Source organism: Prunus persica, chromosome G8 (genome assembly GCF_000346465.2).
Source record: "Prunus persica cultivar Lovell chromosome G8, Prunus_persica_NCBIv2, whole genome shotgun sequence".
In the NCBI taxonomy this organism is placed as follows: domain Eukaryota; kingdom Viridiplantae; phylum Streptophyta; class Magnoliopsida; order Rosales; family Rosaceae; genus Prunus; species Prunus persica.
Window position 1 is genome coordinate 13014381 of NC_034016.1, and position 23688 is coordinate 13038068.

The following is a 23688-nucleotide window of genomic DNA, read 5'->3' on the forward strand; positions in this document are numbered from 1 at the left end:
TAAATAAAACACATGAAGCCTGCTACATGGATTCAATTTAACAATATACTGTATTTCACGAAAATTATACATGGTATATATGACACGAATTGGCTCTTGGTCTAGTGGTATTTCTCTTTTTCACGTTAAATTCTCTTTCTCTATTGATTTTTTATTTATTTAAGGAAGTTGAGGCTTCATTCTAAAATCAATTGGCAATTGAAAAAATAGCCCAACTTTTTATAAATCTAGATTAGGTTTTTTAACTTTTCAATATAGGACACTCTCAATGCGCTCTTGCACATGTGAACTTTCAAACATAATATGTGAACATGTATTGGGTCACTCTCAACTTGGTAAAGCCAATTGCAGAAACAAAATTTTTTCTTACTCTTTTAAGTTCACCTGGCTTCCAAAAATTTCAAGCAGAAATTTGACTTCATTTGAAGCTTACAAAGGAAAAAAATTTGACCTGGCGTATGCGTATTTTTGGTCTCCAAATTACAGAAAGGTTGATGGGTGGATTTGAGAACCATCGAATATTTCGTTGATAGATGAGAAAGTCATTGGAGCACATTATCAGATCGTTAGAAACTCAATTACACAAGACTCATAAATAGCATTTTAAATATGGGGTTTCGGGGTGGTCAGTGGACATAAATTAAAAACAAAAAAAATAAAAAAGAGATCCTTTCCCCTCCCAACTTTCCCTCCTTTTTCCTTTGCTTAGCATTTCACCGTACAATTTTTACAGAGCATAAAGATAATGTTACAAAACAGAGCATAGTGGATTGCTGAAAATCTCTCCAGAAAGCCCTTTGTCTTGTTTATCAATGGCAATTGCCACATGGGCAGAGGCTGTTTCAGTTGTAACACAATATCCAACTTCTTAAAGAGCATTCCCGAATCTGCCGTTCTCGAACTCATTTGGTACAAAAGATACGTGATCACCCCGCTGCACAGGAATGGATTAATTATATTCACATGTTCTCGGGTGTTTTACTTCGACCCGACTGAAGAAAGTTTGTCCTGGCTGGGAGGCCTTATTGAACTTCCTGCCAAGGCTGTGGGTGAAAATTGGTTTGAGGTTGGAGCCGTTGGCCCCATGGGTCTTGACATAGGTGGCCTTAGGGAAGTCATGTTTAGTGGGGGTCTTGGAACTGAGTTTGCAACATTCATGGCCATTCTATTGGCAGGCATTGACGATGGCATTGGTCTAGATGAGGAACCTGGTAAGCCAAGGCGGGCTGCAATTATCTGTGCCCGCTCATGGTAGAGCTTCTGTCTTGACCTGTCCAATTGCTCCCTCACCCTCATTACAACATTTTCCATCTCGCTAAAGAAACCTAATTTCGCTTCCAACTTATGCAACTGCAGTTAAACACAAACCTCCGAAAATAAAAAACTATATTACTAATAACAAACAATAAAGAGGCAATTTGGAATTGGGATGACCTGCTTCTCTATCAACATTGCTGCAAGTTGGCGGATTTGATCTTCTTCCTGTTCTGCTAGAAGTTTTGCCTTCACTGCAGCTGCTGAGATTGTAGAAACTGCAGCGTGCTTTAGTTTATCAATTTTCTGATCCACTTTTGTCTCTATAGTGTCATGTTTTTCACTTTTACCATCGTTAGTTTGATCCTCACCTGCGAAGTACAAACAAATGAGACATCAGTAAATCCAAGGCATTCAACTTGAATTTTGTGAAACTCAACTAGTTGAACAAACGTTTTCCTCTTTCAACTTGATATTTTGATCCAAGCTAACTAGCATGCACAAGACCCATTTCCCATATTTTTATTTGTATTTGGCCAGAAGAACTCCAATATGATGTAAATACCCCTGTCTGCGTGTGTGTGGGTGTGAGAAGAGAGGGAGAGAGGAAGGTGTACTTGCTCCAGTTTCAACCATTGAATTTGATGCAACTGGTTGCTGAGAATCATCCTGTTCTTGGGGCTGAGGGTCAGACACCATGTCTACATCCTTTGATTCCTCTGTAGGTCGAGGAGGTTCTTCTGATTTGGCAGTAACCGGTTGCTGAGGCTCATTCATTTGTGAAGCCAGAGAATTGGACACATCCAGATCTTTTGATGCCTCTGTAGAACGGGGAGGTTCCTCAACTGAATTTGATGTAACTGGCTGCTGAGGCTTATCCTTTGTTGAGGGAAGTGAATCACACATATCCACATCCTTAGGTGTGTCTGTAGGTTCAGAAGGCTTTCCTACTGAAATTCCCTCTCCTGACTCCTTCTCAGAACTTGGTGGATTCTCTGCCTCGAGTTTTGAATCATCCAACTTCCCCACAGTAGTTGGTGATTGGTCCTTTGGTAACTCTAAATTGTCTGATTTGTTCAAATTATCAGCTTCTACTTCTTCATGAGAAACTATGCCATCCTGTTCTTCTGCAGATTGTGACTTTTCTTCGGGAGAAGGTTTTTCAAGTATGTTGTCACCTTTATCATTTGATAAATCTTTATCTTCCAAACCTGAGGTGGCGTTATCCTCTTTCTGGCTTTTGTCTTCATCAACTATGTCTTCCTGGACTTTGTCTTTCAGCACTTCAGCAACAACACTGCAATCCATCACTGACATCAGATAGAATATACACAAACCAATAGAGGATAAATGCTCCACAACAAAATCACATACCTATCAGGACCAGCTTGTTCCTTGTTGTCACTTGGTGGATCTTCCAATAGAAAGCAATGCCTTGCAGCCAGCTCAGTGCCAGGAGAACTGGCAGATATGGATTTCAAAGAATTATGCGCTGATGCAATAGCAACATCAGGTCCCACCAAACGTGCAAGGAATGCTGCCTGTAAAAGAGTGCAACCCATAAGTAGTGACACATTAATAGTGATTGAAGGCCAAAGTATCATTTATATGTTTTGCTTATTGCAAGGTGATGCTTAAGCCCCAGGGTTAAGAGCAAGTCCCATGAAATACATTGCATATATGCATCAGAAATCTATTGATGCATGCATGCACTCATAGACATACATACATCATGCATACAATTAAACAGGCATGCATGAATAATGTATAATGCAATATAATCGGGAGATCAATTCAAATGCTTCTACAGGAAAACAGTGAAAGGTATCAAATTCGGACATATAGTTATCTCAGATTTTGGCAATAAGAAGGAAATTTCTGAATGCGCCTGAAGTTGATAACTTGAAATGTAGGCAGACTAAAGCTATAAGATTACTGTAACTTGTTAAAATTTGTAAAAAAAATGGGTACCTTGATTAAATATCACTACCAGTTATTTACTGTTAAGCTAAACTGACATTCGGCTAACCATGTGAAGTGTAAGCTATCCTGGGTAACCCAATGCTGCATCATTTCAGTTTATTTCAGAAGCACTTAAACGCTCATATGTGAGTTCATAACTTAACCTTTAAGTTAGTTATTAATCTATGCATTTCTGTGGAACAACAGGTCCAACAGATTTACTTTACAGTCATGTGTCGCTAAACCACCAACAGATGCACCAAACATCCACACATAAGCATTCAACTTACCAATGCCATGGCAGGGTTTCCCACTTCTGCAAATGAAAGTTGACCTTCAGATGTTGGAGGATAACCAACAACTTCAAACGCTTCTTTAAGTGCATTCAGTGCAAAGCTCTCATCTGTCTCCTGATCAACTTTCAATTCCCCAGTATCTTCCAATTTTGAAGTTTCCTCACCCACTTTGACTTCATTTACATCCTCTGGCTTTGAAGTATCTTGTCCAACATTTACTTCAGTCACTTCTTTTGAAGTTTCCACTGGGGAAGTTTGGGGGTCACTCTCACTAGCACCAGTCTTATTCTCTGTTGTTTCGGGGGCATCCTTGGGGGCCAATGATTCATTGTCAGTTGAAGTAGGATCTGCAGTTTCTTTTGCACTAGCATCAATATCATCCTCATAATCAAGAAAGGTGTCCTCAATTGGCATTTGAACAAAGTGCAATATACATTGAGCTTTTGTTTTTGTTGCAACATGTTCAGCAATCTCATTCCAGTTTTCTTTATAAAGTTCTAGTGCTTCAAGGAGAAGGAGAGTCTCCTGATCCGTCCACTTCCCACCACTTACCCCAGGAGCTTCAGCAGGCTCCATAAGAATGAAATCTGATGAAGACATACCAGAGTCGAATTTCCCATTACTAAAACAATCAGTACATAGATCAAAATCTGCCTGTTAAAATGAACACAATCAGTAAACAGAATAAATGTTAATAGGGAACTGAAACATGAAGCAGATAATTAATATGTAATCATAACATCCACTTCATCAAACAGAAATTTTCATCAGCCTGACATGAAAATCATTCTAGATAAAGTTCTCAAGGTGGGGTGCCTTTAAGACAGTAGCAAAGTGTGTTCACCAGGCAGAATTAACAATTTAATATCAGCAGATGATAGCTGCCAATGTCCCAGAGATGAAAACAATCATGTATCTGACAGATTTGATTTGGATAGTTTGATCACACCCTTCAGACATAGCAGAAATACGAAACAATGGAAAAGTTTGGTAAAATTACTTTAGCACCAATAGGAATATTCTACACTTTAGAATTAAAGAAAGCCAGAGTCAGATTGAAATGAAGGTCAGAAAAGTGTATCCTTCCATTAGCAAGCACTGCTACAAAGTTCAATATAAAATTAATAACTCCTATAAAAGAACAAACCTGCTTCTGGCAATGGTAGCGCTTGCGTGAGCAATCAGCTGAACAAGAGTTACAATGGTACTCAACAGCTGGTCCCTCAGGCCTCACCAACTCTTCAGCAATTGCAGACTCAGGAAACAACCCAGATGGCACAGTTGGGGTTGTTATATTAGTCTTTGGAACAACTGATGAGCGTGATTGTAATGCTTCAAAGTGATACAACTTATCAACCAAAGAATCCTTTTCTGCCAACCCATCACCCTCGGCACTGGCCACAGCAGAACCTGTTGGTGGGGACGGGTCGAAATTAATTAAACCCCAATGGTCCAAAAATTCCATTACTTCTTGTCTAGCATCAAAGTCGCCAACTTCAAGCTCCAACAAATCCTTCAATTCAATAAATACGCCTGGATTCGCATGGAATATCTTCATAATACAATTACGTATCTCCAAGTATGCATCAGGAGTTCTCGTCTCAGACTTCCCATTAAAGAAAGATGGCAACATTTGCTCCTCAATGGGGTGAACCTTTGTCCATGAAAACCAACCTGGAAGCCAAAACAATGGTTCAATCAAAATGCAAGGTAAAAACACCGCAAGGCTTCCACCCCTCATAATCAAAACAATGATCTTAAAACACAAAGCTCAACATTAGTGTTCCCTTAGCTCCATTTGAATAATGCCTAAGAAATTAATTCACCATAATAACTTTTGCCCGGTGTTTCTTTTCCAGGGTAGCTTCATTAAGCAACATTTCAAAGTAAAGTTTCTAAATTTAAGAGCTGGAACAAGTTCAGCACTAGGAAATTTAGCTCAGCCTAAGTTTTACTAACCATAACTACACATTACAAGCAATCACAACCCAAACAGCAAAAAAGATCAAAACTTTCACCCAATTTTAATAAAAATGTGCACAAAAAGACGAGGGTTTTCACAAGAGCCAAAGATACTCACCACAATGACTTGGAACAACATGAGCATTCGCATTGCGAGATCTAATGGCTTCAAACTCAGCCTCCATAGAAGCCTCCAGAGCCTCCAACTCGCTCTCCCTCTTCACCAGCTCTGCCACCGCCTCTCCCACCGGGTCGGGCCGCTTGGCTACCGTCGGCTTCACGGCAGCCCCAGACGCAGAAGCCGAACCGAGGCTGCTTGGGCCTTGGCGGGCCCGGGTCAACGGGCCATTGTGGATCGGAGGGTGAGAGAGCATAGCCTTCTCGCGAGTGAAGCGTTTGGACGGCGTGGATGAAGAGGTGGAGCCGCCGAGGCTGCTGGCCTTTCTCTTCTGGGCTCCGCCGCGGCGTCGAGCAGAAGATGGCTCGGCGGCCGGAGATTCGGCATTTGACGGCGGCTGAGCTCCGGCGGCGTCACGGCGCTTCTCTTCCATGGATTGATGATGTTTGTGTTTTTCTGGGAGGGTTTGGTTCGCGAATCTGGGTTTTTTTTTTGGCTCTGCACTCGCAGATATACACAGTTGAGCACTATTGCTGTTAATTGTTACTGCCACTCTTAATTTTCTTGCTTCCACGCTAGCGAGCAAACGCTATTACTATTTGTTGGAATTTGGGGTGCGAACAAATTTGGAATTAGCGAAAATGATAGTGCTATTAGTAATAATTATTTTCTCAATTATTGCTGTGGGGTGATTCTATTGCCACCCCCCAAAATGCTCTCTCTACCCACTATCTCAACAATTTCTATTTTAGAGTCATTTTTTTTTTCCAAATATAAAGAGCATTTTCTTTCACTTTTTTTTTTCTTTGACGCGGAAATTCAAGCTCTTTTCTTCTCATTGTCTTTATTTTCTTTCATTATTTTTCTCTTTCTTCTTTGACGAACTTCAAACTTTTGTCTTGTTGTTGCTAGTTTTTATTTTTCAGTTAAAATTAAATAAAAAATGATTTTTACAGGGTTAGTTTTGGGATGTTTCAACATTCGTTTGGGTTTCCAGAGAAAATTATGAAAATTTAAAATTTGAACATGAAATAAATTTTTTTTTTTGTTGAAGAATCCCACTTACAATTCACAAAAATAAAAAAATAAAAAAAGGTAATTGATTTCGTTTTCTTTTAAAAAAAAATATGTTTGGTAATAGATTTCAATTTCAGTTCTCAAAAGTGTGAGATCTAATTTTCAAAATCACCCTTATTTTTTTTTAAACAGCTTGAAAGTGTTTTCAGCTTTTAATATTTTTTTTTTTTGCACTCCTTTCTCATTCACAAATTTTACATTGCATTACACTTTAGTTACCGAAACTCGTATTTGGGACCTTTCGACTTAGACCTAGCCACATGACTATTGAGTTCAACTGTGGACCCAGACCAAATCTCGAGACCTCCAAATCCAAAATTCACAAAAAGAATCATCCTAATTTCAAAAACTTTACTGAAAAGTACTACGAACTCTTTGCGACATGCACTTTCTCGAAAAAAAAATTCATTTCCAAGTTTCACATAAAACTAAAAACTGAAATTAGCTACAAAACAACTTTTAACTAATTTTTAATTTTTTTGAAAACTAAAATTAGTTACCATACAAGTTTTATGTTTTTAATTTCCTAAAACTGAAAACTGAAATAGTTATCAAACGGGCCTTCACCTTCTGCAATAAAGTTTTTTGTTTGTGATACTTGAAAAGCATATGAGTGATGATAACTTTAAGTTTAGCAGTAGGGGCAAATTAATTATAAAGGAATTGACATTTACGTGGAATATGCATAGTGTTTTTCTTTTTAAAAAAGAAAAAGAAAAAGAAAAGGAACAATACAAAAAATAGTACTTTAAAAAAAAAAAAAAAACTTTCCAGAGAATAAATCAAAAGACCATTCTAAGGACTTGGACTAGAATGTCAGACTTCGAGTTCTGCTTTATTGTTTGCAGTGTTGAGGCCAGACCCAAAAGCCCCAAACCAATCGATGCCTCGAACCAAAGTTTGAGTTGAGAGTAAAAACAACCCCAAGTTTGAGTTCTCAGACCAAGGCAAGAGGTAGAAAAGAAATCACTTTTGAGACACCGAAATATCACATTTGTGAAGATGAGTTCACTTTTCATTTTTGAGTTAAATCCCTTTCGGAGAACAAGTTGTATTTGTAATTTTCATAGATGGAGCATCCAAACAAAATCCTTAATAAAAATCAAAATTTTCTTTAAATTTTTTTATACATAATTACATTGGAGGAAAGAAACCCCACTACGATTCGATCTTAGATGCTATAAAGGGAAGGAGGAATCCACCACCACTGTTGTAAGAACCTATTGGCCAAGTTCGTATATCTTCGGTGCCATTGCCATGTGTTTGATATACACGTTAATTTTTCTTTTGGAGTTCCCCATTTATTAATTTTTCTCAAAGACTAATTGGCTACAAAGAGTAACCAAAATCACATTCATAGCCAAAGTTATTTATTAATTCAGGATTCCAAATTACATTCCTGACCTAGCTTAGACACATAAACACCAAACCGTATATATCTTACGTTCATAAAACATAGGCTTCTTCAGAGCCAATTTATTTATTTTTGTTACATAACAAAGGGGCCAAGGTTTCAACTCCACCTTTAGATTCGGGGGTAAATGCTCTCTAACACTAGAACTTCGGGAGTAAATGCTCTCTAATACTAGAACTTAGTACAAGCTTATTTTGTTTTTAAATAGCACCAACTCACAATTGATGTTCTATTAGTCATTGTTAAAAGAAATATATATTTCCTTGGATCAAAGTCTTCATCAAATGACTGCTTATTTTCTTTTGACTCAAGTGGCTGCTTGTCAGGGTAAGCCTGGGACTTTGGCTCAGAGTCTTTGGCAGAGAACTCTGCTTTGCCTTCTTCATCATTGTAAGCTGAGATAAACGGTCTGGGTTCAAATTCCATAGTGTCAACAACAGGTTTTTCTGTATTTTCATGGCAGTTGGCTTCTTTTTTTGGTGTTGAATCAGAATGTTCAACAAGGAGGCCTGGCATAAGGGGTTGCTCTTTCCTGATATATTCCCAGTCAATTCCTGCACCTCCTCTTGATTCTATAGTTTTAGCAAACTGCTCCACAAGACAGAAAAGCAACAAACGTCAAGTTTACCGAAATTTCCAAGGCGTACGTTTCAAATCATATTGTAGGTATTGTTAAGTTGTCAGATTGTTAATTTCGACCATACTTCTAAACAAAATAAGTAGTTAAAATTGATAATTTAGTTAACAATATAATATATCAGATTTTCTAATAAGAGAACATTTTCGTGGAATTATAAGATTTTAGCGCCGTTTTGTCATTATCAAGTTGTTGACTTGAAATTGATCACAGATTATAAGCAACAAGAGGAAAAGGAGGATACAAATGCTTACCAAAAGCTAAAGTGGCACGAAGGAACTTCATGTCTAAAATGCAATGCAAAAGAGTTCCTTGTTGTTGTGCGTTTAAGGATATGTAATTAACCTCATATTACTTACGGATAATCTAGCAGGAGAATATTTGTCTTCAAAAGCATAAAGGCAGGACACTAGAGTCATGTTGGGTTTGGCGATGAATAAGATTCAAGACGTATTCAAGGACAACGATAATAAAATATTATGGTACTAGTCGCAATTGGGTAAAACTAGGGTATTTGTTTTGATTATAAGAAAAAAATCAACGGCTGATCTAGCAAACGTTTTTTGAAGAAGTAGTAAAAAAAAAAGGATTTTTAACAAAAATTTCGACGTTCTTCAAATAAAAGCGCTTATGAGCTGAAAATGGGCCCTAACTAGCTACATTTAAGTAAATTAATTAATTGCATTATGATGACTATAAATAAATAAATTTCTTTGTAGTTTCCTATTTATTATTATTCTTACAGTTCAACGCTAGAAATACATGACAACAAAAATAGAGACTATTGCCAAAACCACATTCATGGTGGCCAAAGCATTCCTTTTATTAACTTAGAACTGAATATTACATTCATGACCTAGCTACGTACAACATAAAACATAGACTTTTCTCAGAGCCAATGGCTTTTTTTTTTCAGTACATAGAAGCTTAGAAGCTACGTACAAGCCCAGCAAGCTTATATTTTACAATAACACCACCAGAATTGCAATAATTCAACCTCTTAGTCATTGTAAACCAAAGCATTTGGTCTTGGCTCAAAATCTTTCACAAATGGCTGTTGATCTTCTTTTGCTGCAAATTTTGCATTTGGCCTGGGCTCAAAGTCTTTCACAAATGGCTGCTTATCTTCTTTTGCTGCAAATGCGTTGTAAACCAAAGCATTTGGCCTGGGCTCAAAATCTTTCACAAATGGCTGCTTATCTTCTTTTGCTGCAAATGCATTGTAAACCAAAGCATTTGGCCTGGGCTCAAAGTCTTTCACAAATGGCTGCTTATCTTCTTTTGCTGCAAATGCATTGTAAACCAAAGCATTTGGCCTGGGCTCAATATCTTTCACAAATGGCTGCTTATCTTCTTTTGCTGCAAATGCATTGTAAACCAAAGCATTTGGCCTGGGCTCAAAATCTTTCACAAATGGCTGCTTATCTTCTTTTGCAGCAACTGCATTGTAAACCAAAGCATTAGGCTTTGGTTCAAATTCCTCAACCTCAACGTCAACCTCAACAAAAGGTTTTTTCACTTTTTCATGGCAGTCGGCTTTCTCTTTTGGTGTTGAATCAGAAATATCAACAAGGAGGCCTTCAATTGCCTGTGGCATAGGTTGCTCTTTCATGACATTTTTCCAGTATTTCCCGACATCTCTTCTTGAATATGTTGTTTTGACAAACTGTTCCACAAGACAAAGAAAATAAAAACAAATAAAAAGAAATTTCTAAGGCATTAATCTAAATGATCATGTTGAAATCTATACTGTCAATTTAGATAACATATTTGACAAAAAATCACTTCAAATTGACAATTTGACAATATAATATGACATACGAAGAGAAATGTTCTCTTACCCTGTGTGGCAATATAAGATGTTTATATTGCTAGAATGTGAATATAAACCATTAATCAAGTTGATTATTTCTAAAATGTGCGGTCTAAGTTTAAAGTATGATAACATAAGTTAGAGTCTGATAAGAGAATATTTTCATGCAAGCATAATATAAGATTTTTGGCTGCATTTGTCTTGTCTGTCCTATATATCTAGCAACTTATTGGCTTTAAAAATTGGTGACTTCATAAGCAACAATGGGAAGAAGGGTACTATACAAATACTTACCAAAAGAAGAGAGAAAAGAGCTAAGATAGCACAAAGGGACTTCATGTCTACAAATGCTATGCAAAAGAGTTCTTTGTAGTTATATTTTTGAAGGATATGTAACCTCACTACTTATAGATAATTTACTAGAACGAAAGCATCAAGGCAGGTAGGACCTAATTATGGGCCCTAGATTTGTTTTGAAGAATGGTCCCTATAATTTTGATAATCATACTTTGAAACAAATGTGGTGCGGATCTAATTATGGGCCCTAGATTTTTGGAAGGTTTCTAAAGTAGGTATGCCATGCTTTTCTATGTAGTCTAGTCACACATTTTGTGTTCGTGTTTTTTTTTTTAAAAATAATTCTTTTTTATACAAGCAATATTAGAGAAAGGAGGAATTAAACTTAGGACTTCAAATACAACGGTAAATACTTTTTTTTTTTTTTGGTTGAGAAATTCTATAATTGCATTCATAATTCAGTCAAAAAAGTCACTAGCCACAAAGGGCCAATAAAAACTAGCCACAAAAGGGCCATTACAATAGCAGAGCGGTCTAATATCAAAATTAAGACAATATGACGTGTCTCCACTAAAGATCAGGTAGGATTAAAGAAACTCTGGCATAGGCATCACAACTAAGATTGCAAACTTAGAATAATAAAAAAGATATAAAGCTTGAAAAAACCAAGCCATAACAATACAAATAAAACTCTCACAAAGGAGAGATGAAAAGCTCTCACAAAGGAGAGATGAAAAACTCTCACAAAAGGAGAGGTGAAAACTACACAGAGAACCCAAAGAGTCTTTGCAACTTATTCTAAACATAAAGAAATTGCAAAAAAGATGGTGGTGGAGATTCGACGCCGAAATGCAGGTGAAGATCCGACACTGAGCTGCAGCCGCATATAATGGTTGGATGAAAATCATAACAAAACTAAGACAAATAGGGAAAACCTTTTGTCTCTGAAAATGGGGAAGAGGTGAAAGGACTTAATCACTTGAATTACAAGCAATTATAAGTATCACACAAGTAATTAACGAAAATTTTGATGATGAAGTGAATGTCGGAACCAGATTGCACAAAATTGAAAAGCTTAGAGTGTGTAATCTTTAAAGTTGAGAGTGCAGGGACAAATGTGCCTTAAAAATAAGAGTTCAGGATACTAGATTGAAATTAACCATTTCTATTACATACATAACTACATCAATGGGCTTCTCATTTATATGTTTTGCTTTGTCTTATGGGACTATCATTTATGTGGTTTATAATTCATATATAATTGTCTTTCACTAAGAATGACGAAACCAAAGCAATGAGTACATCAGAATAATCAAACGAAATCAGGATCAATGAAAGAAGATAACCTACTCTCGGCCTTTTTTGTCTTGTAAAATGAGCAATTCAATCAAGGATTCTCATTTTATAATCCATTTCATAATAAAGAGATCTCTTAATTCATATACCTATTAGCTCTTAATTCAATAATATTTCTTTTTTCTATAGTTCAAATCTAACTCCCCTCTTCGTTTCATTTAAAAAAAAAAAAAATCTAACCCCCTCTTCCGTTAAAAAAATCAATTCATGTACTTTAAATATAATTAATAATCATCATTTTAGAACAAATACAGACTGTTTACATAATATATTAAAAATTAATCTAATTAAATCTATACTTATAAAGTAAAAGGCAGATAATGATGAAACATTCAAAATGTCAGAAAATGTCCGTGGTTAATGAAAATATTAAGAATTGAAATTATTAATTAAATGAGGATAATATGGTAAATTCATACTTTTCATATTAAAAAAAAATTAAAAGAAAAATCAGATAATGAATCCTATTTTTATGGAACATTACCCGTTATTATTTTTAATTCTAACATCAAACTCTCACAAAAGAGAAGTCGAAAACTCTCACAAAAGTAGAGGTGAAAACTACACAGAAAACCCAAAGAGTCTTTGCTACTTATTCTAAACATAAAGAAACCCCAAAAAGGATAGTGGTGACAATTCGAAGGTACAAGTGGAGTTCTGATGCCAAGACGCATCCATCTGTGATGGGTGGAGGAAATTCATAACAAAGCGAAGACAAAAAGGGGAAACCTTTTATCACTGAAAATGGGGGAAGAAAGAAGAAGGTAGGAAGAGAGAAGCAGATTGGGGAGGAAGAGAGGAGGGGAGATAGGAGAAAGAATAATGGCTTTGTCCCCTCAATTATGATATCTATAATTGTTGATTTTTTTGTTGTATGAATGAAAACGTTATTGATCAATAATTGTTATAAAAATTATATATTTTTCTATTTCCGTAAAGCCAAATACAAAATATTTATATTATAATATATAAAGATTGAAAACTTTTACGTACAATGAAATTGAGAAACAAGCAATAGTAAGTAAAAGCAATAAATAATAAATAAGAAGGTGAGTTGGTACGGTGAAGCACGTTAAAGACCCTGTCCTAAAGCCTTTGTAGCCTCCCTACGTGCAGGTACTGACGGTCTATAAGGCTCCAAGATACGACCCCTTTACACAAACTAAAGATCCGCTATGAGCACGTTCATATACGGATATAGGTATCCAAGTCACAAAATCATTGCCAAAATAATAATATAAAGTAGGGAATATATATAAAAGTTGAAAAGGAGAGCATTAGTTTGTGGTGGTGATTATGATATGTGATTTTCTGATGGTATATTGTGTTTGTTACAAATGTGAAGGAGGAGTGGCCTTTTATAGGCATCCAAGAACATGTAACTTTCACAAACCAGAAAATTAAGGCATTTAATATATAAATAAAACTTGAATATTAAATATTTATAACGCCCATAATAAATAAAATAAAACAGCCAAAATAATTAAATAAATCAAAACGGTTAAAATTTTAAAATTCCAACAATCCCCCACAAATTTTTCAAAATTGTACCATGACCAAAAAAAAAACAGTGAAAATATATATTTATATATAAGCAATATAATACTATGCAATAGGTGTGGGTAGATGCCTTTCGGACTTGAACCTATAAAAAAGTCAAGAAACAACATGATTATGCAAGATAAATTTCAGTCATAACATCGTTATATGAATGAGCCCAACCCTTCGACTTATATGCGCTCTCCAATTTATTTCCTAAATTATAAGCAAATGAGATATTGTGACAAAAAAAACCTCAAAATGAAAATAATATGGTTGGACTCTCTAGAATTTATAATAGTTTTATATCTATGAGTCCAAGTAAAGATTTTCTACTAATAGCATATGTGCGACAGTGCGTTAGGTCAATTGACATAGTTTAATTATTATATTTAGAAAAAATCAGAGATATATCTAAATATGTGAGCCCTACATTTTTTGAAGGTTTCTAATAATTATATCGACGAGTCAACATACTTTAGTCATATGACATCGACGAGTCTTCTTTTGATAATTATGAATATGACCCCTCAACTGATTCTTAATGGCACATTAATCCAAAACTATCCACTTCAATGTCCACATATTTGCCAACAAAAATGGGGCTCTACTTGTATCCACTTCAATGTTCATATGTTTCACACACGCATGGGGCTCTCTACTTGTATATAATTTCTTGTTTCTTTTGGGACCTCCAATACTGCAATAAGCATTCTATGTTTGGCAAGTGAAAACTAATAACTTGCATGATTATAGACATATTTTCATTATGATTAGCATCGCCCAAGATCCTTTGCGGGTCATTGACAAAGGATGGTCTATTTATCCTATCATACTCCTACGTTGTACCATAATTCATATTATAAATGTTTATGGGGTATGCGAGTTACCTTTCCATTTGTAGCTTTCTCTTATCTACTTAATTGTATACGGTTTTCATTCTCCAATTAATGTAGTTTGATGTAATTGGAATCTTCTATCTTTTAGCCCACCGTTTTAAACACCAACGACTTTACAATCAACAAAAGCAGAAAATCGTTTAGTCATCCAATTTCTATTAAATAAATATGACATATAATGTTTTGATAAAACACTCAGTTATCATGCTTTGTAATGTTTTGATTTTTGGAAGGTTTCTAAAGTAGGTATGCCATGCTTTTCTATGCAGTCTAGTCGCACCTGTTTGTGTTTGTGTGTGTGTTTTTTTTAATAATTCTTTTTTATACAAGTATCGTCCACTAAATATGGACCCTACATTTTTGGAAGATTTCTAAAAATAGACATGATTTTTTTCTATTAATAAATCTATGTGATATGACTCCACATGTTCTGGGCATCAATAACTTTCTGATAATAATAATAATGAAGATGACCCTCTGGTTATTCCAAAACTATCCACTTCAATGTCCACATATACCAACAAAAATGTTCATATGTTCACATATGATAAGCATTCTATATTTTGACAAGTGACTTGCATGATTATGGACATATTTTCATTGTGATTAGCATCGGGCAAGATCCTTTGAGTTGAGGGTCATTGTTTGCAAAGGATTTGGTCTGTTTATCCTATCATAACTCTTATGTTGTACCATTGGTGTTTGATAATCCAAATCTTCTATCTTTTAGTTCACCGTTTAAACTCCAAAAATATAACGAAAATTATTTAGTCATCTAATTACACTACTAAATTTTACTATTTGCGCAACGATATTTTGTGCGACGACGACAAATTCGTTGCGCAAGAAACTCTTGAGCGACGAAAAAAATTATTCGTCACGCAAACTATCCAAAACTTGGCGACCAAAAATTTCGTCGCGCAAGAAAATTTAGCGTAATAAAAAATGCGGTTGTTGTGCAAAGTGAGGAAGAAAAAAGTGGATTTAATTTTTTTAGCCCCAAACATTTGCGCGATGACACATATTGTCAATAAAGAAAACCTAGCGCGACGGTAACCATTATCGTCGCGTAAAGGTAGACAGAAAACCGTGGATTATTTTATTTGAAGCCAAACACTTGCGTGACGACAACTGTCGTCACAAAAGACTACTTAGCGCGACGACAAACGGTATCGTCGCGTAAGGGATTTTTTATTTGACGCCAAATACATGCGCGACGATAAGGGATATGTCGTCGAGTAAGCATTCTATGCTTGGCAAGTGAAAACTAATAACTTGCATGATTATGGACATATTTTCATTATGATTAGCATCGGCCAAGATCCGTTGCGGGTCATTGACAAAGGATGGTCTATTTATCCTCTCATACTCCTATGCAGTGGCGGACGCACGTTGGGACAAGAGGGGTTCGACGACCCCTTGAAAGGCTGAAAAATTGGCAAGGGACTCCATGAAAGCCCCCTTGGACAGCTGCTGGACGACTCCTGGTATGCACACCAACTGCTCGACGAAAGTCCCAGGCCATTTTTTCTTCGGTTGCGCAGCTGCACTGTGCCTTGCGTGCGCGAGCTACGCATCCCTTTTTTTTTTTTTAAACGAGCCTTGCCAAACGACGTCGTTTGGTCCAAGGCTCAGTCAAATTTTTTTTAATTGACCTGGCTTCAAAACGACATAGTTTTGGGCCAGGTTAAAAAAAAAAAAAAAAAAAGGAACACAGGATCACTTACCCGAATGCACAGCACATCCAAACCCTTCATTCCCAATTTCACAGCTCTTCCCACCCTCTCAAACCCTAACCTCTCCCAATCTCCCAACCCACCTTATAGTGATAATATATATTGTTGATGTTGATATTTTTTTTTATGTAATGAAATTTATGTATATGAATCATATTGATGGATAATGTAGATTGATTGAGTTTATGCTTGATTGATAATGTGAATTGATTGATTATTTTGAATATTGATTGGACAATTACATAAGGGAAAAATTCCCTGATGTCGCTGAAACTTTCATTGGCAAGTATTGGTATATTGAATATTGATTGATATGGGTTAGGGAGTATATTGAATATTGAGAGTAGATTATTGAAATTTTCATATTCATATGATAATTTGGATAAAAATTAATGATTGATTGAATTAATTGATTTGTAGATTTATGGAACGAATCTTTAAAAGAAAATTATCTACAGATAGTCCTTCTTCGCCTAATCCGGGTAGTTCAAATGCAAGACCAATTGAAGTAGATGAGATATTAGCTAATTTTCAGGCAGATCCTGGACTAAGAACTCGAATGACGGATTATAGTACTATCTTTCTATCTTTTCAGCATTATTTTCTTTGTAGAAAAATTTCGGAACTTTACACTAAGCCCCCTTGACCGCATAATCCTGGATCCGCCACTGCTCCTACGTTGTACCATACTTCATATTATAAATGTTTATGGGGTATGCGAGTTACCTTTCTTTTTGTAGCTTTCTCTTATCTACTTAATTGTATACGGTTTTCATTCTCCAATTAATGTAGTTTGATATAATTGGAATCTTCTATCTTTTAGCCCACCGTTTTAAACACCAACTTTGCAATCAACAAAAGCAGAAATCGTTTAGTCATCCAATTTTTATTAAATAAATATGACATATAATGTTTTGATAAAACACTCAGTTATCATGCTTTGTAATGTTTTGATTTTTGGAAGGTTTCTAAAGTAGGTACGCCATGCTTTTCTATGTAGTCTAGTCGCACCTGTTTGTGTTTGTGTGTGTGTTTTTTTTAATAATTCTTTTTTATACAGGTATCGTCCACTAAATATGGACCCTACATTTTTGGAAGATTTCTAAAAATAGACATGATTTTTTTCTATTAATAAATCTATGTGATATATATGACTCCACATGTTCTTGGGCATCAATAACTTTCTGATAATAATAATAACGAAGATGATGACCCTCTGGTTATTCCAAAACTATCCACTTCAATGTCCACATATACCAACAAAAATGTTCATATGTTCACATATGATAAGCATTCGATATTTGGCAAGTGACTTGCATGATTATGGACATATTTTCATTGTGATTAGCATCGGGCAAGATCCTTTGAGTTGAGGGTCATTGTTTGCAAAGGATTTGGTCTGTTTATCCTCTCATAACTCTTATGTTGTACCATTGTTGTTGGATAACCAAAATCTTCTATCTTTTAGGGCACCATTTAAACTCCAAAAATATAATGAAAATTATTTAGTCATCTAATTAGTATCAAATAAAGAGACAAATTTAAAGTTTTGATTAAACAATGAATTATCATGCTTTAATCAAATGACTAACCGATATCTAGTTTGGTTGAATTTTTTTATTTTTTATTTTGTAGGAATGATTGTTGAATGATGATTTAGAAAATTAATTTAATTAAAGAAATAATAGTGGAAATACTATAACTAGAGCTTTTTTTCTTTCTTTTTTTCTTTTAACAGAATTGTGTACTCCAAAATTTTTCAGACCAATCCTATACTTCATCAATGGCTGCTTATATAGATTTCTTTTTTACAATTTTTTTTATATGTGTTCTTCATTATAAGAAAATTTTATGAATTTAGTTTCCACCCCTATGGGCTAGAGCAAGGGCAATTACTATTCATATGAGATATGAGGAGATGAATTTCTTTAGAGTTTTTGGTGTGGGAAGTAAAGAATATGGTTAGGTATTTATAAAAAAAATTCTGAAAATTTTCATTATTTGTTCAATTTTTTTGGTTGCTGATGTCATTATGATGTCAGCATTATGTCAGCAGCCTTCGGGCAACAACCTAGTGGGCTCACCTGGGCTCGTGGGACCCACCCCTTGCTTAGGCTGGACTTGGCGTGCTGGAGCTGCAATTTGGCCCTTGAGCCCCCTCCTGCCTGGGTATTCCCTTTGCGGTGGACTTGCCCTTAAAGTTTAGGGCTTGTTTGGTATTCAACTTGAATTCAACTTTTTAAATTCAAAAACACAATTTAGTCCAAAACAAAGAAAACCTGTTTGGTAGCCCTATTTTTAAAATCTCAAACTCAAGAATAACTAAAAAACACCTCAATTTTTAAAAACAAAAAAATATCTGTTTTTTCAGTTTTTTTTTTAACAACCCACAAGTTCTCAAATTTTTATGATTTGAAAACAGTTTTCAAGTTGCATACCAAACAAGTTTTTGATTAATAAAAATAGATTGAAGAACTCCTCGTTTAAAAAAAAAAAAAAATCAAAGTTTTTGAGTTCCCTATTTGAATAGGATACCAAACGCCCCCTCACTTTTTCCTAAGAAAATAATTTCCTTGAGAAATAGCTTTTATATGTCTAGATAGTTAAAGATTGGAAATTTATATATCTTTGTGGTGGCTCTTTCAAAATTACCGGATGAACAAAATGGCAAGGACTTTTAACAAGGGAAGAAACATGGCTTCCGGACTTGCTCTCTGGAGCCCCTTACTTCATTTACTGGTGCTTGTTATGGTAACTTCAATTTATTCCCACTCTTCATATTCTTATCATTTAATTGAGGGAAATTTGATGATGCTGCAGCATACGAATCTCTTGTTCTAATAACTGTTAGTTTTCCTTTAAATTTAAGCTTTTTTTTTTTTTTTTGGTGGTTTCTGCGTAAATATTGTGCAGTGTATTCAAGGAACTGGAGGCAGGAAGATGAGTGAAACACAAGATGGTGATGGCCATGAAACAACACATACAGAGCATGCTCATGCTCATCATCCATCATCCCACATGCATCATCACATGGACCCTTCATTTATGATTTTCTTCACCTTCGAGGACCTAAAGGAGGGCAAAACCAGGGCCATCTATTTTCCCAAAATAAACCCTTCAAAATCTCCCCACTTGTTACCAAGAGAAGAAGCTGATCAAATTCCTTTCTCATCAAAACAACTCCTCCACCTCCTTCACTTCTTCTCCTTCTCTCAAGACTCTCCCCAAGCCAAGGCCATGGAAGACACTCTCAGGCAGTGTGAGATTGAACCCATCAAGGGAGAGATCAAGTCCTGTGCTACATCCCTAGAATCCATGCTTGACTTCACACGTGGCGTCTTCGGATTGGACACCCCTTTCAGTGTTGTGGCCACAACCCATCTCACAAATTCAACTACCAATTTCCAGAACTACACTATTTTGGAAGAGCCCAAGGAGATTTTGGCTCCCAAGATGGTGGCTTGCCACACCATGTCTTACCCTTACGTAGTTTTCTACTGCCACAGCCAAAAAAGTGTGAACAAGGTTTTCAAGGTTTTGTTGGGTGGTGAGGATGGAGATAGGGTAGAAGCTGTTGCTGTTTGTCACTTGGACACCTCTCAATGGAGCCCTAATCATGCATCTTTCAGTGTGCTTAGGACTAAGCCAGGAGCTTCTGCTGTGTGTCATTTCTTTCCTGCTGATAATCTTGTGTGGGTTCCAGCATCCACTTCAATGTAGTAATTTTAATGCAGGGTCAGCGTTTGAACATAATATAAAAGGTCAAGCTTCTTTGGAAGCTTTTGATTTTCCCACTGAAATTCCTGGAAGTGAAGTTTTGATGACCAGATTGTTGATTCTTGAAGAAAAAATACTATCATAAAAGAAATATTAATCAACCAAACAGGTTTACAAAAGGCTGCAAATTAGCTGTCTGATTAGGCTATAAATTCTTATGTTTACAACGAAAAAGTACAATTTTGAAAATAGAAAAAGATTCCTTAATGGAATATGAAACGACTTAAAAATTTTCAATGCATGAATCAACAGAAACCTTGGTGAGTAATTTGAGATCTAAATTTCTATGCATGAGGCATCAGGAACCTTGATGAGCAATCTGAGTTGAGTCCTATCTGTTCAGTATCAGTATACATGTCCTTGTAGCTCAAGTGATTACAGTCTGTAACTTAAGTAATTAACATCATATCTTATGTTCCGAATAATTAAGATCATATTTAGTCTTAAGTTCGATTCATTCTTCAATAAAAAAAAAGTTTGATTCCTTCGAACATGGACAATTGTAACTCAAGTGATTATAAACATTTACTCTTACAATTATCTATTTGATTCCTCTCTTTTCGTAATGATCGCATTCACCTTTTTCCTAATATCATTTTGATGATAAAAAAGAAAAGAAAAGGCTTGTGTGATGTCAGTGTGGTGGTACAATGTACTAGGCCTGTTCTGTTATGTACTGTATTGTTGTTCGACTACATGGCAGCCGCAAAGGCTATTAATGAAGCTATATTTAGCTTTAAGGGTTGCTTGATGACTTGGGGGTTTTACAGGACTATGTGGGCGTTCTCAGACCAAGGCAAGAGGTAGAAAGGAAATGACTTTTGAGACACCGAAATATCACATTTGTGAAGATGAGTTAACTTTTCATTTTTGAGTTAAATCTCCTTTCAGAGAACAAGTTGTATTTGTAATTTTCATAGATGGAGCATCCAAACAAAACCCTTAATAAAAATCAAGTTTTTATTATTTTTTATTTTTTTATTACATTGGAGGAAAGAAATCTCACTAAAGTTCAATCTTGGATGCCATGAAGGGAAGGGGGAATCCATCACCATTGTAAGAACCTATTGGCCAAGTTTATATATCTTCGGTGCCATGTGTTTGATATACACATTAATTTTTCTTTTGGAGTTCCCCATTTATTAATTTTTCTCAAAGACTAATTAGCTACAAAAAGTAACCAAAAACACATTCATAGCCAAAGCTATTTATTAATTCAGGATTCCAAATTACATTCCTGACCTAGCTTAGACACATAAACACCAAACCGTATATATCTTACGTTCATAAAACATAGGCTTCTTCAGAGCCAATTTATTTATTTTTGTTACATAGAACAAAGGGTCCAAGGTTTCAACTCCACCTTTAAATTCGGGGGTAAATGCTCTCTAACACTAGAGCTTAGTAGAAGCTTATTTTATTTTTAAATAGCACCAACTCACACTTGATGTTCTATTAGTTATTGTAAAAAGAAATATATATTTCCAAGGCATACGTTTCAAATCATATTGTAGGTTTTGTTAAATTGTCAAATTGTTAATTTCGACCACACTTCTAAACAAAATAAATGGTTAAAATTGATAACTTATTTAACAATATAATATATCAGATTTTCTAATAAGAGAACATTTTCGTGGAATTATAAGATTTTAGTACCGTTTTTTCATTATCAAGTTGTTGACTTGAAATTGATCACAGATTATAAGCAACAAGAAGAAAAGGAGGATACAAATGCTTACCAAAAGAAGAGAGAAGAGAGCTAAGGTGGCACAAAGGAACTTCATGTCTAAAATGCAATGCAAAAGAGTTCCTTGTAGTTGTGCGTTTAAGGATATGAAATTAACCTCATATTACTTATAGATAATCTACCAAGAGAATATTTGTCTTCAAAAGCATCAAGGCAGGACACTAGAGTCATATTGGGTTTGGCGATGAATAAGATTCAAGACGTATGCAAGGACAACGATGATGAATATAACAAAATATTATGGTACTAATCGCAATCGGGTAAAACTAGGGTATTTGTTTTCATTATTAGAAGAAATCAACGGTGGATCTAGCAAGCGTTTTTTGAAGAAGTACCCAAAAAATAAAAATAAAAATAGATTTTTAACAAAAATTTCGACATTCTTCAAATAAAAGTGCTTATGAGCTGAAAATGGGCCCTAACTAGCTACATTTAAGTAAAGTAAATTAATTAATCGAATTATGATGACTATAAATAAATAAATTTCTTTGTAGTTTCCTATTTATTATTCTTAAAGTTTAACGCTACAAATACATGTCAACAAAAGTAGAGACTATTGCCAAAACCACATTCATGATGGCCAAAGCATTCCTTTTAGGGTCAATTACTGTAGACGTCCTTGAACTATGGCCTCAGTTGCAATGGGGTCGGTGAACTAAATTTTGAGGCAACGAACTCCTTTAATTAGACAATCAGTTGCAATTAGGTCCTGCCGTAACAGAATCCGTCGAGATTGACCATGTAAGTGTCACGTGCTCTTGTTGTTCTGGGTATCTTCGACTTTTTGTCGTTTTGAACGAAATAAATCCAATTTAGCGCTGAAGAAAGGGGAAAGCATGTGAACTATCCCTTCTGAGGCAGCCATTGGAGTTGCATACGGTGCGCTATCCCTTTTAAGGCAGCCATTGGAGTTCAATTTGCCGAAGCAGTGACTGAGTGAGTGAGAAATTTTCCGTGTAAGCTTCGAAATTTGGGGTTTATCGGGGGTACAGTTAAAGGTTATGGTTTTATTTTGGGGATAGTTGGGTTTTTCGTCCTTTTGGCTAATAGTGATGGAAGAGTTTGACTTCCGTTGGGGTAGTGTTGCTCCTAAATAAATAAGTGATCCTGCCTGTTTGAATACGTATCAGTTGGTTTTGTTTTCATCTGTGTGGTCCATAGCTTTTAAAGATTCCTTACACGCTTTGCTTTATACTGTCCTTGACTGCAACACTTAGGGTTTTTTTATCCCTTCTTGTCTTCTGTCTATGCCTCACACCAAATGGACTGAAGTTATTCCATAGCAATTAAAAAACTGAATGAACTGTGTACTGTACATTTTGGTTTTGGTACAGAACATTGAATTAAAACATGGTTTTGTCTGATTTTATGATTCCAAAACAGGTGTGTGTGTTTTAGCATTGGTTTGACCCTTGTTTACTATGCAAGTAACCATGAAAACTGTAGTTTAGAACTTCACCATGGGGGTGTGTTGGAAAGTGGGGAGTATAAAAATGGAAAAGTTTGTTACTTGGGTAATGTTGTAGAGGATTTTCTGTCATTGGTGGACTTAAGAAAGGTAGGGAAATGGCTTGGTTACAATGTAGACATTTCCAACCCCAAACCAAATCTGGAAATATGGTATAGGAAGGGTGGAACCCATGGTGTAGGTGGGCTTGAACTTATCAGCTCTGAGGCTAAATTGGTTGACATGCTGGGCCAAATGCCATGTAATAGGATTGTTGTGTTGTACTATATTGAAGTGGGCAATTGTAATACAATTGGAGTCAAGCATCTTTTGGGTGCCAAGGTTGGATGGTGCAGA

General features: G+C 35.6%; 3 protein-coding genes and 1 long non-coding RNA gene across 4 annotated transcripts in view; 2 read left to right on the plus strand and 2 right to left on the minus strand.

Moving 5' to 3' along the window:
- Positions 534 to 6145, minus strand: LOC18768539 (SWI/SNF complex subunit SWI3D). Its single transcript, XM_007199635.2, has 7 exons — positions 5593 to 6145; positions 4660 to 5186; positions 3507 to 4166; positions 2629 to 2795; positions 1872 to 2551; positions 1435 to 1625; positions 534 to 1350 (listed from the first exon to the last, which is right to left on the minus strand). Exons 1-7 carry the CDS (start codon positions 6023 to 6025, stop codon positions 979 to 981), a joined length of 3030 nt encoding a protein of 1009 aa, XP_007199697.1. The 5' UTR covers positions 6026 to 6145; the 3' UTR covers positions 534 to 978.
- On the minus strand, positions 9496 to 10935 carry LOC18768881 (organ-specific protein P4). The gene is made up of 2 exons (XM_007200314.2): positions 10828 to 10935; positions 9496 to 10386 (listed from the first exon to the last, which is right to left on the minus strand). Exons 1-2 carry the CDS (start codon positions 10870 to 10872, stop codon positions 9721 to 9723), a joined length of 711 nt encoding a protein of 236 aa, XP_007200376.1. The 5' UTR covers positions 10873 to 10935; the 3' UTR covers positions 9496 to 9720.
- LOC109950662 overlaps positions 10163 to 23688 on the plus strand; it is an 18335-nt gene continuing 4809 nt past the window's right edge. The window contains exon 1 of the long non-coding RNA XR_002272931.1: positions 10163 to 10229. This is a non-coding gene — a long non-coding RNA (uncharacterized LOC109950662). The remainder of the gene's footprint in view (positions 10230 to 23688) is intronic.
- On the plus strand, positions 18978 to 20196 carry LOC18766606 (BURP domain-containing protein BNM2A). The gene is made up of 2 exons (XM_007200485.2): positions 18978 to 19111; positions 19274 to 20196. Exons 1-2 carry the CDS (start codon positions 19016 to 19018, stop codon positions 20078 to 20080), a joined length of 903 nt encoding a protein of 300 aa, XP_007200547.2. The 5' UTR covers positions 18978 to 19015; the 3' UTR covers positions 20081 to 20196.

Bases quoted from the DNA above. Each gene is read 5' to 3' on its own strand.
- LOC18768539 (XM_007199635.2), bottom strand. From the start codon at position 6,025: ATGGAAGAGAAGCGCCGTGACGCCGCCGGAGCTCAGCCGCCGTCAAAT. The intron at 2,796-3,506 runs GTAAGTTGAATG...ACTCTTTTACAG, and splicing joins GAAACCCTGCCATGGCATTG to GCAGCATTCCTTGCACGTTT. The intron at 1,626-1,871 runs GTACACCTTCCT...TGTACTTCGCAG, and splicing joins AATGGTTGAAACTGGAGCAA to GTGAGGATCAAACTAACGAT.
- LOC18768881 (XM_007200314.2), bottom strand. From the start codon at position 10,872: ATGAAGTCCCTTTGTGCTATCTTAGCTCTTTTCTCTCTTCTTTTG. The intron at 10,387-10,827 runs GTAAGTATTTGT...CTTGTGGAACAG, and splicing joins CTCTTTTCTCTCTTCTTTTG to TTTGTCAAAACAACATATTC.
- LOC18766606 (XM_007200485.2), top strand. From the start codon at position 19,016: ATGAACAAAATGGCAAGGACTTTTAACAAGGGAAGAAACATGGCTTCC. The intron at 19,112-19,273 runs GTAACTTCAATT...AATATTGTGCAG, and splicing joins ATTTACTGGTGCTTGTTATG to TGTATTCAAGGAACTGGAGG.